At 31.1% G+C, this 14,757-nt stretch overlaps 2 protein-coding genes and 2 long non-coding RNA genes across 4 annotated transcripts in view; all 4 read left to right on the forward strand.

The window, feature by feature from the left end:
- Window positions 1-14,757, forward strand: part of LOC139905298 (uncharacterized) — a 295,920-nt gene that overhangs the window by 215,551 nt on the left and 65,612 nt on the right. The gene's annotated exons all lie outside the window — the stretch shown is intronic.
- Window positions 1-14,757, forward strand: part of LOC139905299 (uncharacterized) — a 43,813-nt gene that overhangs the window by 25,690 nt on the left and 3,366 nt on the right. The gene's annotated exons all lie outside the window — the stretch shown is intronic.
- On the forward strand, window positions 2,108-3,577 carry LOC121118243 (ribosomal RNA small subunit methyltransferase H-like). Its single transcript, XM_040712803.2, has one exon. It carries the CDS (start codon window positions 2,450-2,452, stop codon window positions 3,518-3,520), a length of 1,071 nt encoding a protein of 356 aa, XP_040568737.1. The 5' UTR covers window positions 2,108-2,449; the 3' UTR covers window positions 3,521-3,577.
- Window positions 9,670-11,196, forward strand: LOC121119073 (12S rRNA N(4)-cytidine methyltransferase METTL15-like). Its single transcript, XM_040713693.2, is given in 2 exon segments — window positions 9,670-10,812; window positions 10,815-11,196. Coding segments are annotated over 2 exon segments (906 nt in total). The 5' UTR covers window positions 9,670-10,069; the 3' UTR covers window positions 10,978-11,196.

The raw sequence follows: 14,757 nt of genomic DNA on the forward strand, positions 1-14,757 counted from the left end.
GGCTAAAGTTGCAAAGCAAATACTTTGTTTCGGGGACATAAGTCCAGATCTTGTTGCTACCGAGCTCCTTAATGCGCACATCCTAGGCATGGTAAATTTAAAAAGATAATCTTTCACTTCGAATAAATGTAAATATATTCAAAATAAATTCTACTAGTTTCCCGTTTATATTTATAGAGATAAAACGGACTGTACAAAAACTAAATTGCTTATGTGACAAGATAGATATAATATATTTTTGAATATCCAAGTACTTTCCTCTTTATAATTCATGGCGCCCAGGGATTCAACCTTTCCTCTTCTTCTTCTTCTCTTCCTCTTTCAATACTCTAATAACTGAATATTTTTTTCCTAAAAATAGCCGTAAACATGCAAATAAAGGGCGAAAATGCAAATAAGAGGCCACAATGGAATAAATCTTATTTTCATAATTTAATTATTACATATATTTTTCTTTTTAATAAAATTGATCGCTTCATCTTGTTCCTTCTTATCTTCAATATGTTCATGTACTTTATTAAGGGAACAAGATAGTTGTAGGATATTTTCTTCTGTACCTGTACATTTAATAAGTGTTAATTATATGTTGCCGTGAAAATGAAGGTAGACATTTTAAAACCATGTGCATTATTAAGTTTTCTTTCAAGTCTGTGTCATTCTTGGTTATTTCATTATCTCAAGACCTTGATTACATTTCGTCCACACCGATGTTTTTATTATTGGAAAAAAGTCCAAAGTTCATTTAATAGCATTTGTTTTGGCCCGACATTTAACTTATTCAAGCTTTGGTATTGTTGGCTGTCCTGTTGAAGGACCATATTATCATCCGGGAAGTTAGTCTAAACCTACTAGGGAAAACGAGCGTCCAGATTTGGGGGGTTTCCGTCAAGAAGTCACGGGAAGTTTTCATGTGAGGACGCACTTTTCTTAATAACTTAAAAAACGATAAATAAATGAAATTGTTCAACTACACTGTTGAACTAAAATATTCTTCAAATTTGTATAGGGATTTTTAAGAGTCTATGCACTTATTTTTACTATAATGTGGCACTTTATTTAATATTTGACTTGGAATAGCACTTATAAGATTGTTGAACTTTGTTTTTTTTTTTTTTTTTTATATATTTTCCAATGCGAGTTGGGCTTTAGCTCTTAGGAAATATCCAGATAACTGAAAAGATGTAAAAATTGGCAATTTAATAGACACATGGTTTACGACTTCTTGTGTCGAATCCTTATTCTGAATTGTACATACTCTTTGTGTCGGGGTCACCAATCTAGAATACACATTACACTTCATATGACGTCCTTTAGGTCGCTGTTAACAGTTTTGAAGTAATCATGATGTCATGAACTATTTATCTATTGAATTGGTTCTAGACTGCATTTTAAATGAAACTGTTTTTTGCTTTGTGGGATCGACGCATATTAATTATTATTTCGTTTTTAAACATCTTCATTTCTTTATAAAATTATATATTGATTACGAGAAATAAAGATGAAGACAAACTATCCTATTTATACAAGACAATAAGAAAAAAATAAAAAAGATACATTTGAAAAAATATTTCTAATTTCAAGTTCAATGATCTTATAATCTGAATTTGTTCTTGTATGTACTCGATTTTTCTTTAACGACACCTTTGCGGAAGCAAATGTATTTTCCCTACTATAAACAAAAAATGTTTGTGTTCACAGACACTCTCCTGTCGATCTGGAAAATTCGGAAGATGTGTTATAGGCTTTTGTTTTCCCTTTCAAATACAGAGAATGGGTTTTGGATAATAAAGTTGAAATATTTTAAAAGAAGGATATCTCAAAGCAAGACAAAATATAGCTTTACAGCTTTGCAAAATTACGTAATTTGATTGTCATATTTCAAAAATATATATATAGATCAAATTTTTTCTAAATAATGAGTTAATTATACTTCAATGGAGGTAATGACAATCTTTAAAGAAAAATTTAAATTAATAAAATTTTTGTAAAGAAAAATATAAATTAATATAAATGAATAAAAATTTAAATTTATATAAATTAATATGCCTTTAATATAAAAATACTTTAGATTATTTCGAATTCCTACGAAAAAGATTTAATAAAAGTATGATCACTCAACCTTCTTGGTCCTTTTATTGTTAACTCATAGTTGATTATTTTAATGAAGAAATACTACAAAGTAACATATATAAGCGAGTTAATAGAAATTAATATTCGTAGTATTTTTATAATGTTTGTCAACTGGAATTGTGACCTTTAAATTCCTTCATATATGACTCTTATCTGTTAAAATTAAGTAGCTTAAATATACTGTAGCCCAAAAGTACAAAGTATAAATTGATCAATGATCACTGGTTATAATTCAGTAATTCTGATTGTGTCAAAGTGAACAGACTACCCATTACAAAAATATCAAAATCTTCTTAATTTACTTATTTTACTATTCAATATGGCATTCAACTCAAAACTTAGGAGCCTCAGAAAGTGTTCGTCATTTCAATTCCCCGGCACAGTATGCTCTGTTGGAGCGAATATAGCCCATACACCTATATTTGCTAGAGAAATATTAGGCATTTTGAAACCCAAGGGAGGTCAAGTATTTGTGGATGCTACTCATGGAACCGGAGGACATACCCGACTTATTTTGGATAAACAAAAGCATGCAAGAGTGTTTGCATTCGACATAGATGATAAATCTATTGAGTTAGGCAAGGAATTAGGCAAAACATATAACAAAGATTCCTTTAATGCTTATGTTTCCCGATTTTCGGATTTACCCAAGCATTTTAATAAATTGGGTATCAACGAAAATATACTCGATGGATTTCTCATTGATTGTGGAGTGTCTGATCTGCAATTGAATGATCATTCCAAAGGATTTTCCGCCAAAGGACCAATTGATCTCAGAATGGATCCTCAGAGATTACATTATTTAAAAACAGGAATTGAAATACTTAAAACAGTGTCTCACGCGGAATTATTGCGTCTTCTCATTGATTATGGAAATTTAAATGAAAATGCTCACTTGGTCACTGATACAATCCTTAATACTCGACATATGTTTAATCACACATTTATTGCAGAGATACTCTATGAGATCCTATTGGATTCTGTGAAATTCTCTAAGGAAAGGAAATGTTTGTTTTTAACAATGGAAAAGGCTTATGAATGGGAGAGCAAGAGAACAACTTTTTTACTAGAGTCTACAATTACAGCACTCAGAATATTCATCAATGATGAAATAAATCAATTAAATTTAGTACTCAGAATTGCAAGTCATTATCTAAAGCCAGGCGGTTTTCTCATTGTCATCGTCAAAAATGAAGTAGAAGAATATGCACTCCAAAAAACCCTCATAGAATTAGGTCTTAACAAATGCAATAACAGTTTTCCAAAAGATTTAAAAACTTATGGAATGAAGAAAATGACAGAAAAACCCTATGAGCTAGGAATAATGGACAAAATTCTTCATCCAAGAGTTAAGAATGCTAAAATGTTTACTATTTCAAAAGTTGGATAAATATTTCTTGTAAAAATTGCATTTAATTTTGTCGCTATATTTGTTCACTCTTATTTACTGTGTGGATTAAGATTTTTTTATGGTTGATACAAAATATAAATATTATTTTATTTATACATGACAATATATTCTTAAGAGTATATTTTTATACTACTATGTTTTTATGAAACTTACATCTTGTTTAAAAAGATCCATTTTAAATAGTTTAAAAGTTTTTATTAAAATTATGAAATATAATTTGAATTAATCAAGTAACTAGTTTTTGTTGTTAGTGTTGTATCCGTTCTGATTTAGGACTGAAAATTGCAGTCCCCCCAGTTCATCAGTCTTGGTCTGGTCCAGTTAAATTAGAAGGTTCTGTCTTTATTGATGGGATTCAACTTTATTTCTTCGTTATTAATCATTTCTAGTACTGACAGTCCTAAGGACCGACAGTGAGAAGAGAATGAGAAGTCGTAACAATTCCGAGTGAGAAGTCATTTGAAGTACTTCAAGTCCTGTTTTTAAGTGATGTCTTCTTTGAGGATTCATTCCAACGGTCCTTTGGTGGGGAAGCCTTTGGAATCATCATTCACTTGTATCTAGATCAAACACTCCACAATCAATCAAAAATCTGTCGAATGTATTTTCATTGATACCCAATTTGATAAAATGCATAGTAGATCCAAAAATGGATAAACAGAAGCTTTGAAAGAGGCAGTTGGCCTGTGCAGAATACTCTTATGTGAGGACTGCCACAACATTAATTTTCATAGATATAATTAAGCAATACAGCAGAAAAAACATAACATTTTTTGCCTCTACAAATTGAACTGTAAACAAACTGTTTGATATTTGTATCCATATATATTCAAAGGAGCCTATATCCCTTGAAGGGAGTCAATTACAACGTTAATAGACTTTTCGTTGGTACCAAATAATCATTGAAAATAGGTATAGTATATAACAATGAAAACCTAGCGTTCGGAAATGGGTGTTTAATATTGCAAATATTTTGATGTATTGTTTTGTTCTTAATTTGTTGCCTGATTGTTCTGTTAGTTGTTGTATTTGCATGTGTATTATATATTTGGTCGTTTTTGTTGGAGCAACAGGCAAAGTAGAACTATCCCTAGTTCCTCTATGGACCTTTCTCAATGCCTCTATCGTTTGTCAGGTATTTATTCGACAGTGAGGTCATTAGATGACTTTAAGATAAAGATTAACAACATGTTTGTGACATTTTTGTTGAGATATTGCTAGAGGTATGTATATTTTTGGAGATATCATTTTTGGAATGAAGAAATTCTTGAATTGAGTGTTGTTGTTATTCTTTCATTTGTTGGTCACATATCACTAATGTTGGATCAGTCCTAGGACCGATTGCCTAATCAGTCTCTCTCCCTTTCAGTCTTTAAAAAAATATATATCATTCCGATCTTTCTTAACCATTCAACACGATCACGGTTCTAGCTATTCTTCGCTCATAGCCAGGATTGAATCATATAAAATCGAAGAAAATAATAATTGATAGTTAGAATGTATACTAATAAGATCTAGCCGCACACATCCTAGTTTAAACTTCAGCTGTCATGTCTCTTGGAAGAGATTATGTTAAATAGTTGTATGGAAATAGTTGGTGACTAAGTCATTTTAGCTGTTAATGGCCATAAAATACCAATTAGAACTGCTCCCAGAATAGATAAATTTTATAAGGACTGGACTGATAAGACTGCAGACTTTTCAGCTTTTTTAGACCGATCTAACACTCTATTCCACTAGTTTCATTACAAAATTAAAAAAATAACCAAAATGAACAAGGTTATGCAAATTTTGTGGACAAGAGTATAGTTAATACGGTAAATACAGTATACAATATACGGTTATGTTAAAATAAATAATTTTTTTAGACATTTACTAATAAGATTTGGCCAATTTCTAGCCTTTTTAAAGCAATTCATAACTGAGTTTTCTAGAAGCCAAAAGCGACACTGTCTTGCATTGAAAAAATTTTGAACTATTTTTACAACATTCTATTATGCCAAAATTAATATTTGTAAATCCATTTGCAAATATATCCTTATTTTACCATATAAATACAACCATGTAAAGATATTTGAGACACCCATGTTAAAGTAAACTCCAGATCTAAATTCATGAAATAACATTTAGGATATTTATATACAAGTCATACATACATGGAAAATAAATAAGTTTTTCATATGATATGATCTTTCTACTACGAAGACAGTAATTAATTTCATGCTATAGCTCCCAGGATGTTTTTATCATTTAAGAACTTTTTACTAAAAATATCTTAACTTAGTCAACAGTATTTAAGTGTCGATTTGATGGACTCTCTTATAGGTCTGTACAGAATCCATGTCCGAACAAAGAAGGCATATCTAAAATAGTTTTTCTTTTGCTGGACGTGACAATTATAAACTGCTGCCTCCTATACAGAAGAGATTGTGATAGGCTTTTATATTGTGATATTCCTTCCAATCAACAAGATTATCTTCATGGATTTAAAAACAAAGTTGCTAGAGGATTTATTTTCCAAGGAAAGACTCCAAATAAAAACCATCAAATAGCAATCTGGAAATTCAATTTACAAATGGAGGGAAACGACTTGGTAATAGAGTCAAAGCTATTCCTCAAACCTAAGTTCGTTATGACCAAGTATCTCATTTTCCTGAACCCCTTTCTACACAACAGCGTTGTAAAATTCCAAAATGCTGCATGAAAACTAAATGGCAATGCAGTAAATGCAAAATCATATTATGCTTAGTTGCGTAAAGGCTGTGTTTCATTCAATTTCTTAGTGAATTGTTTATTTGTAAATCAATACCTTTTTTTTAAGTCACCAAATTTATATTTATAATCGAATTGTACTTTTACACCAATGAAAATCCTTGATAGGAAGATCAAAATATATTTTTAAATAAATTTTTCTTTAATGGGATTTATATTAAGTAAAAAAATATAACTTTAAATTTTTTACTCAAAGTGAATCCTAATTTTGTCCATATAGGGTTAAATAAAAATTCACAGCCCCTTCTATATAAGTAACACACAACAATATTTTATATTAAATAATAATATCATTTAGAGAGTTGTATTATAATGCTGCAATACGATGCTACTCTCTGTCCCTTATTTACAAACTAATGTACAGGGTATAACCAAAAATTCCTGAACTTTTGATCTGTATACTTAAATTAATACAGAATGGTCATGTTTTAAGATTTACTAAAAAACAAAAGTGAAGTAGGAGATATAATCATTGAAAATGTATCTTACTCAATATAGTCTCCATTGACAACAATAATGGCATCAATTCGGGTCCTGAACTGTTTTTAGGCCCTTAAAAGTAGATCCATATCTAAACTTTTGCATTTCAGGACGATAAAGTCGATCAGTGACTTCTTGTGGGTGTGAGGACCTTTGACTCAAGGTATGTCCAGAAAGAATAATCCGTCAAATTCAGGTTGAGAGAGCTTTAAAGCCAAATATCCTTATCCACCTGCTATACTCAGGCACATCCTTCCTTTTTATCACTCCCCTTGTGTCCTTGGTCTCCGTCAGGGCCTTCCTCAACTCACTTCTTTTGTCGATCCCTGTCCTCTTTGAGACCATGGATTAATTACAAATAACCTGATCGCGGATGTAGAGGAAAATTCAATCCAAAAAACCCTACAAGGAATGAGTACAATAACAGTTTTCCAAAAGATTTAAAAAATTATAGAACAAAGAAATTGGAGGAAAAGCCTTTTGAGCTAAGAATAATTGACAAAAATTTCCCATAAATAACTATGCTTAAATATTTTTTGTTTCAAAAGTAGGATACATATTTCTTGTAATAATTTGATTTAATTTTCTACATACCTGCATTCTTATTTTCTGGTTTTTTAAAGATGTTTTTAGTGGTTTATATAAAGTATAAATATTACATTATTAAAAAGTTATATATATTTATGCATAAAAATATCTAATTATGTATTAATCTTCATACTACTGATATTTTTTTAATTTAATATGAATCCTTCATATAACTAATCATTGTTATACATAAAATTAAGCATTTATTAAAATTATCTATATCAACTCTTATAACAAAATAAAGGTTAAAACAAGATTTCATCAAGAGAGATTGCGATACGATTAATCATAAATAAACGTTATAGTTTAAAAATAACTCTCTATATCAGTGGTTCCCAATATAACAACCCATTTCAGAAACTAGGAATCAGTAAACGACGCTAATTCTTAAGTTATTATTTATGTATATACATTCATTTTTTGTAATACAAGAAACTCCCATTTATTGCTATTATAAATCATTTATTCATCAAGAAACTATATATTTTATAAATTCTTACTCTGAGAATAAAATCCCCTGGTCGACAGGATGTTTGAGATTATTAGGAAGGTTTCTACAACGTTTCATACGGAATTATTTATGCTTTTGAGTCACGGATGCCCTCTCTTTAAACCCCTTTGACATCTTTACAGTAGCCTTTACCGCGATTGAGACGGTATTCTTACTTTTCTTACAAAAAAACCACTCTGCCATATGCTCATAAAATTGCCTAAATATAGCCGGAAATCGGTTTATTTGGCAAAATTTGTGGAAGGAGCGACAACTGTGGCGCCATTAAAACAGACCAGAAAACAAACATGTTCAATAATGGCTCAGACATTGTGTTGAGTGACTTAGGGAACTGTTAAATTTCGTGTCATGTTGAAATACATATTGGGACAGTAGTATAAATTTGTAATTTGTTTAATAAAGGAAATCTATAGTTAGAGGAAGGGACATCTTTTTTTACTCAAAACCAATTGAGGTGAAAGTAGAAGTTCAGCTGTTGATTCGTATATTATATCAATTCTAAAAATCCCTTCATCCTAGTATTTTCCTTATTTATAAATACTAACTTATTCATAAGTTTTTGCCCACTACCTACTTGCTTGTTTCCTCCATTGTCCTAGTGGTTCAGCTGGACATCGTCTCCTTGGAGTACTTCTCCAAGAAGTCTTTGTACTCACTGTTTTTTATCTTGGCAAGGGGGATATTAGCAGAGACCAAGGCGTTCACTAGGTAATTATTGACGACGCCATTGCTGTTATCGTTGGAGGGGATGACGTTGAGCATCTTCTGTGTATCTTTGTTTCCCTTGTTGTTTAAGTCTACATTCTTTTTGTGCCTGATGCACTGTCCATGCTTTTCTAAGACACCCTTTCTGCTGGCTTTAGGGCTAAAGTTGCAAAGCAAATACTTTGTTTCGGGCACATAAGTCCAAATCTTGTTGCAAATAAAGGGCGAAAATGCAAATAAGAGGCCAAAATGGAATAAATCTTATTTTCATAATTTAATTATTACATATATTTTTCTTCTTAATAGAGTTGATGGCTTCATCTTGTTCCTTCTTATTTTCAATACGTTCATGTACTTTATTAAGGGAACAAGCTAGATGTTAGATATTATCTTCTGTACCTTTAATAAGTATTAATTATATGTTGCCGTGAAAATGAAGGTAGACATTTTAAAACCATGTGCATTATTAAGTATTCTTTCAAGTCTGTATCATTCTTGGTTATTTCATTATCTCAAGACCTTGATTCCATTTCGTCCACACCGATGTTTTTATTATTGGAAAAAAGTCCAAAGTTCATTTAATAGCATTTGTTTTGAGCCAATGAATGCACTGTTGAACTAAAATATTCTTCAAATTTGTATAGGGATTTTTAAGAGTCTAGGCACTTATTTTTACTATAATGTGGCACTTTATATAATATTTGACTTAGAATAACAGTTATAAGATTGTTGAACTTTGTTTTTTTTTCGATTATATATTTTCCAATGCGAGTTGGGCTTTAGCTCTTAGGAAATATCCAGATAAATGAAAAGATGTAAAGATTTTGGATAATAAAGTTGAAATATTTTAAAAGAAGGATATCTCCAAGCTAGACAAAATATAGCTCTACAGCTTTGCAAAATTATGTAATTTGATTGTCATATTTCAAAAATAAATATATAGATCAAATTTTTTCTAAATAATGAGTTAATTATACTTCAATGGAGGCAATGACAATCTTTAAAGAAAAATTTAAATTAATAAAATATTTGTAAAGAAAAATATAAATTTATATAAATGAATAATGCCTTTAATATAAAAAATACTTTAGATTATTTCGAATTCCTACGAAAAAGATTTAATAAAAGTATGATCACTCAACCTTCTTGGTCTTTTTATTGTTAACTCATAGTTGATTATTTTAATGAAGAAATACTACAAAGTAACATATATAAGCGAGTTAATAGAAATTAATATTCGTAGTATTTTTATAATGTTTGTCAACTGGAATTGTGACCTTTAAATTCCTTCATATATGACTCTTATCTGTTAAAATTAAGTAGCTTAAATATATTGTAGCCCAAAAGTACAAAGTATAAATTGATCAATGATCACTGGTTATAGTTCAGTAATTCTGATTGTGTCAAAGTGAACAGACTACCCATTACAAAAATATCAAAATCTCCTTAATTTACTTATTTTACTATTCAAAATGACATTCAACTCAAAACTTAGGAGCCTCAGAAAGTGTTCGTCATTTCAATTCCCCGGCACAGTATGCTCTGTTGGAGCGAATATAGCCCATACACCTATATTTGCTAGAGAAATATTAGGCATTTTTAAACCCAAGGGAGGTCAAGTATTTGTGGATGCTACTCATGGAACCGGAGGACATACCCGACTTATTTTGGATAAACAAAAGCATGCAAGAGTGTTTGCATTCGACATAGATGATAAATCTATTGAGTTAGGCAAGGAATTAGGCAAAACATATAACAAAGATTCCTTTAATGCTTATGTTTCCCGATTTTCGGATTTACCCAAGCATTTTAATAAATTGGGTATCAACGAAAATATACTCGATGGATTTCTCATTGATTGTGGAGTGTCTGATCTGCAATTGAATGATCATTCCAAAGGATTTTCCGCCAAAGGACCAATTGATCTCAGAATGGATCCTCAGAGATTACATTATTTAAAAACAGGAATTGAAGTACTTAAAACAGTATCTCACGCGGAATTATTGCGTCTTCTCATTGATTATGGAAATTTAAATGAAAATGCTCACTTGGTCACTGATACAATCCTTAATACTCGACATATGTTTAATCACACATTTATTGCAGAGATACTCTATGAGATCCTATTGGATTCTGTGAAATTCTCTAAGGAAAGGAAATGTTTGTTTTTAACAATGGAAAAGGCTTATGAATGGGAGAGCAAGAGAACAACTTTTTACTAGAGTCTACAATTACGGCACTCAGAATATTCATCAATGATGAAATAAATCAATTAAATTTAGTACTCAGAATTGCAAGTCATTATCTAAAGCCAGGCGGTTTTCTCATTGTCATCGTCAAAAATGAAGTAGAAGAATATGCACTCCAAAAACCCTCATAGAATTAGGTCTTAACAAATGCAATAACAGTTTTCCAAAAGATTTAAAAACTTATGGAATGAAGAAAATGACAGAAAAACCCTATGAGCTAGGAATAATGGACAAAATTCTTCATCCAAGAGTTAAGAATGCTAAAATGTTTACTATTTCAAAAGTTGGATAAATATTTCTTGTAAAAATTGCATTTAATTTTTGTCGCTATATTTGTTCACTCTTATTTACTGTGTGGATTAAGATTTTTTTATGGTTGATACAAAATATAAATATTATTTTATTTATACATGACAATATATTCTTAAGAGTATATTTTTATACTACTATGTTTTTATGAAACTTACATCTTGTTTAAAAAGATCCATTTTAAATAGTTTAATAAGTTTTTATTAAAATTATGAAATATAATTTGAATTAATCAAGTAACTAGTTATTGTTGTTAGTGTTGTATCCGTTCTGATTTAGGACTGAAAATTGCAGTCCCCCCAGTTCATCAGTCTTGGTCTGGTCCAGTTAAATTAGAAGGTTCTGTCGTTATTGATGGGATTCAACTTTATTTCTTCGTTATTAATCATTTGTAGTACTGACAGTCCTAAGGACCGACAGTGAGAAGAGAATGAGAAGTCGTAACAATTCCGAGTGAGAAGTCATTTGAAGTACTTCAAGTCCTGTTTTTAAGTGATGTCTTCTTTGAGGATTCATTCCAACGGTCCTTTGGTGGGGAAGCCTCTGGAATCATCATTCACTTGTATCTAGATCAAACACTCCACAATCAATCAAAAATCTGTCGAATGTATTTTCATTGATACCCAATTTGATAAAATGCATAGTAGATCCAAAAATGGATAAACAGAAGCTTTGAAAGAGGCAGTTGGCCTGTGCAGAATACTCTTATGTGAGGATAGACACAACATTAATTTTCATAGATATAATTAAGCAATACAGCAGAAAAAACCTAACATTTTTTGCCTCTACAAATTGAACTGTAAACAAACTGTTTGATATTTGTATCCATATATATTCAAAGGAGCCTATATCCCTTGAAGGGAGTCAATTACAACGTTAATAGACTTTTCGTTGGTACCAAATAATCATTGAAAATAGGTATAGTATATAACAATGAAAACCTAGCGTTCGGAAATAAATGTATTTAATATTGCAAATATTTTGATGTATTGTTTTGTTCTTAATTTGTTGCCTGATTGTTCTGTTAGTTGTTGTATTTGCATGTGTATTATATATTAGGTCGTTTTTGGTGGAGCAACAGGCAAAGTAAAACTATCCCTAGTTCCTCTATGGACCTTTCTCAATGCCTCTATCGTTTGTCAGGTATTAATTCGATTGTGAGGTCATTAGATGACTTTAGGATGAAGATTAACAACATGTTTGTGACATTTTTGTTGAGATATTGCTAGGGGTATGTATATTTTTGAAGATATCATTTTTGGAATTAAGAAATTCTTGAATTGAGGGTGTTGTTGTTATTCTTTCATTTGTTGGTCACATATCACTAATGTTGGATCAGTCCTAGGACTGATTGCTTAATCAGTCTCCCTCCCTTTCAGTCTTTAATATATATATATATCATTCCGATCTTTCTTAACCATTCAACACGACCTACGAGCTGCTGTTAAGTAGGACTCAACTTTTGTAAATTGGTCAGCACAGAGCTTGAATAAATCAGGTACCATCATCCCTTTATTTTCGGGGTAGTCTAATCTTGGAATAGGTTTATTTTTTACCTTCATAAGTTGTGTTGATTAAACTTTGGTGGTGAATTTATTACCCTTTCGATCCATTAGTTATATTTGATATGGGAGATCGACTGTAGGAATGATTTCATCTCAGAGTATTCTTCTGATAGATGTAAAGAGGAGTCTGTGGGGTAATCTTAAAACTTTTATCCATAGGGTAGCTACGTTGCTATAACTGATTTTGTTGTGAGTTATTTTTTCTCTGTTTCTCACTTTTGATACAAATACATAGAAATATTAGATACCAGCCATTTTGTGTTGTTAACTGCGACCTCCTTTTTTCTGCTTTCCAGCATGAAGGGATTCCATTCAGGAATGCCCTTCTCAATGACCTTGGCAAAGGTTAATTGATATAATTCGTTAAAATTTTTATTCACATCTTGTGAACTTTCGAACGATATTTGATATTTGTGTATTGTTTTCCCGCTTCGATACATCTGTTGTTACCTGGGTTTTGTCCACTTTCCCAGCTAACCCCAAGTAATCCAGTTTTTCTGTGATGAATTGATCTATCACGGACAGATGGCTTTGCTGTAAAGGTTTCCTTATTTTTTTTTTTTTTCCAGTTGACTAGCAAGGTGAAACACCCACCCCCTCAAATAAAGTTTCTTCTTCCATGCAGATGTTTCCTATGTCGAAATCTTACATTTCAAAAAAAAGTTGCAGTGGTCGGTACGTATCCAGATGACGAAAAGGTGAAATCAGTAGCCATCGGTGAGAATTCGAAAATTAACTACATCCTGCTTCATTAAGTCAATAAATACATATTCAAAAGGGCGAGAAGCAATTGTTTGAATTCGCAGCAATATCTAGTACCTTTTTTCCTGCTTCAGTGAGGCAAAAATTCTTGAGTGATAAAGAAAAAGACAATAATCTTCATGGATAGGTAATCCATCTCATTGTGATCGATAATTGAGAACAATATCATTTTTGGTAAACTATTCAAATCTTCACAGTCATTCAACACTTGATATTGACACATTTTGATATTCGACAATATCCAGTTGTGATCTTTGTAGTCTCATAGACCGTATAAGTATATCAGATTTATCTTGTGGTTGAAAAACAGGGGCACAAGATAGAGCATATGCTGTAGTATGTGTTTACCAAAGACTGATTTAATAGTATATATGAATCCCCAAAAAATTGACAGTATTCTTTTCATCCTTGTATTACCGATTGTATTTATATTGCCGGTGAATATGATCAATGATATGTCAAAATGCTTATCAGCAGAGTAACAGTGACTCCTGAAGCCTGTGCATTGAATAACAAGACATTCCAGTTCTATAAAAACATAATTGTTTTTTAGTAGGACTTAAAAACGTGAACCACAAGTGATGATTCGATTACAATTGCTATTTTTACATAAATAATTATAACTTTGCGGAAGAATTATAAAACCAATGCCACTGTAAGATACATCACTCAATAGGTGAACGGTTAAAATTGGATTAAAAGGACTAAAAACAGTCCAATTAGGATTAACAAAAGCATCCTTGACTTGATCCATATCCAATTGCTCATAGTTCCACAAAAACGCATTCTTTTTAGATTAAAGACCTTGAAGAGGAATCGCGGCATGTTTAATATGAGGTACAAAATTTAAAATCTGATTTGACAGTCTCATAACAAAACACAAATCTACAATTTTTTTTGGTTTTGAAAAATTCTTGAAAGAAATTCGTCTTAGTCTTCATCCAAATATGATAAAATCTTATCATTCATTTTTTTTCTCACCAGGAATGCTTATTAGGGCCTTATCAGTTTTACGACAGAATTCATTGTCACTCCGACCAAGACCCTATGGAGCCATGTATTCAAAGTAGTATTACATGATTTAGAGACGTCGAGACTATAGCACATGTAGGAGTAGATTGCCCCTAAAACTTAATTTGCAATGCTGTACTCACAGCACAATTTAATCGCCATTATTTGCTGCAGAGGTTCTTTTTTATCGTTCACATCGATGAGCATTCCATAAGTCTTAACAATATTCAGGAAATAATCGATTTTTCTGCTTATATACAAGCA

Source organism: Lepeophtheirus salmonis, chromosome 5 (assembly GCF_016086655.4).
Source record: "Lepeophtheirus salmonis chromosome 5, UVic_Lsal_1.4, whole genome shotgun sequence".
In the NCBI taxonomy this organism is placed as follows: Eukaryota; Metazoa; Arthropoda; class Copepoda; order Siphonostomatoida; family Caligidae; genus Lepeophtheirus; species Lepeophtheirus salmonis.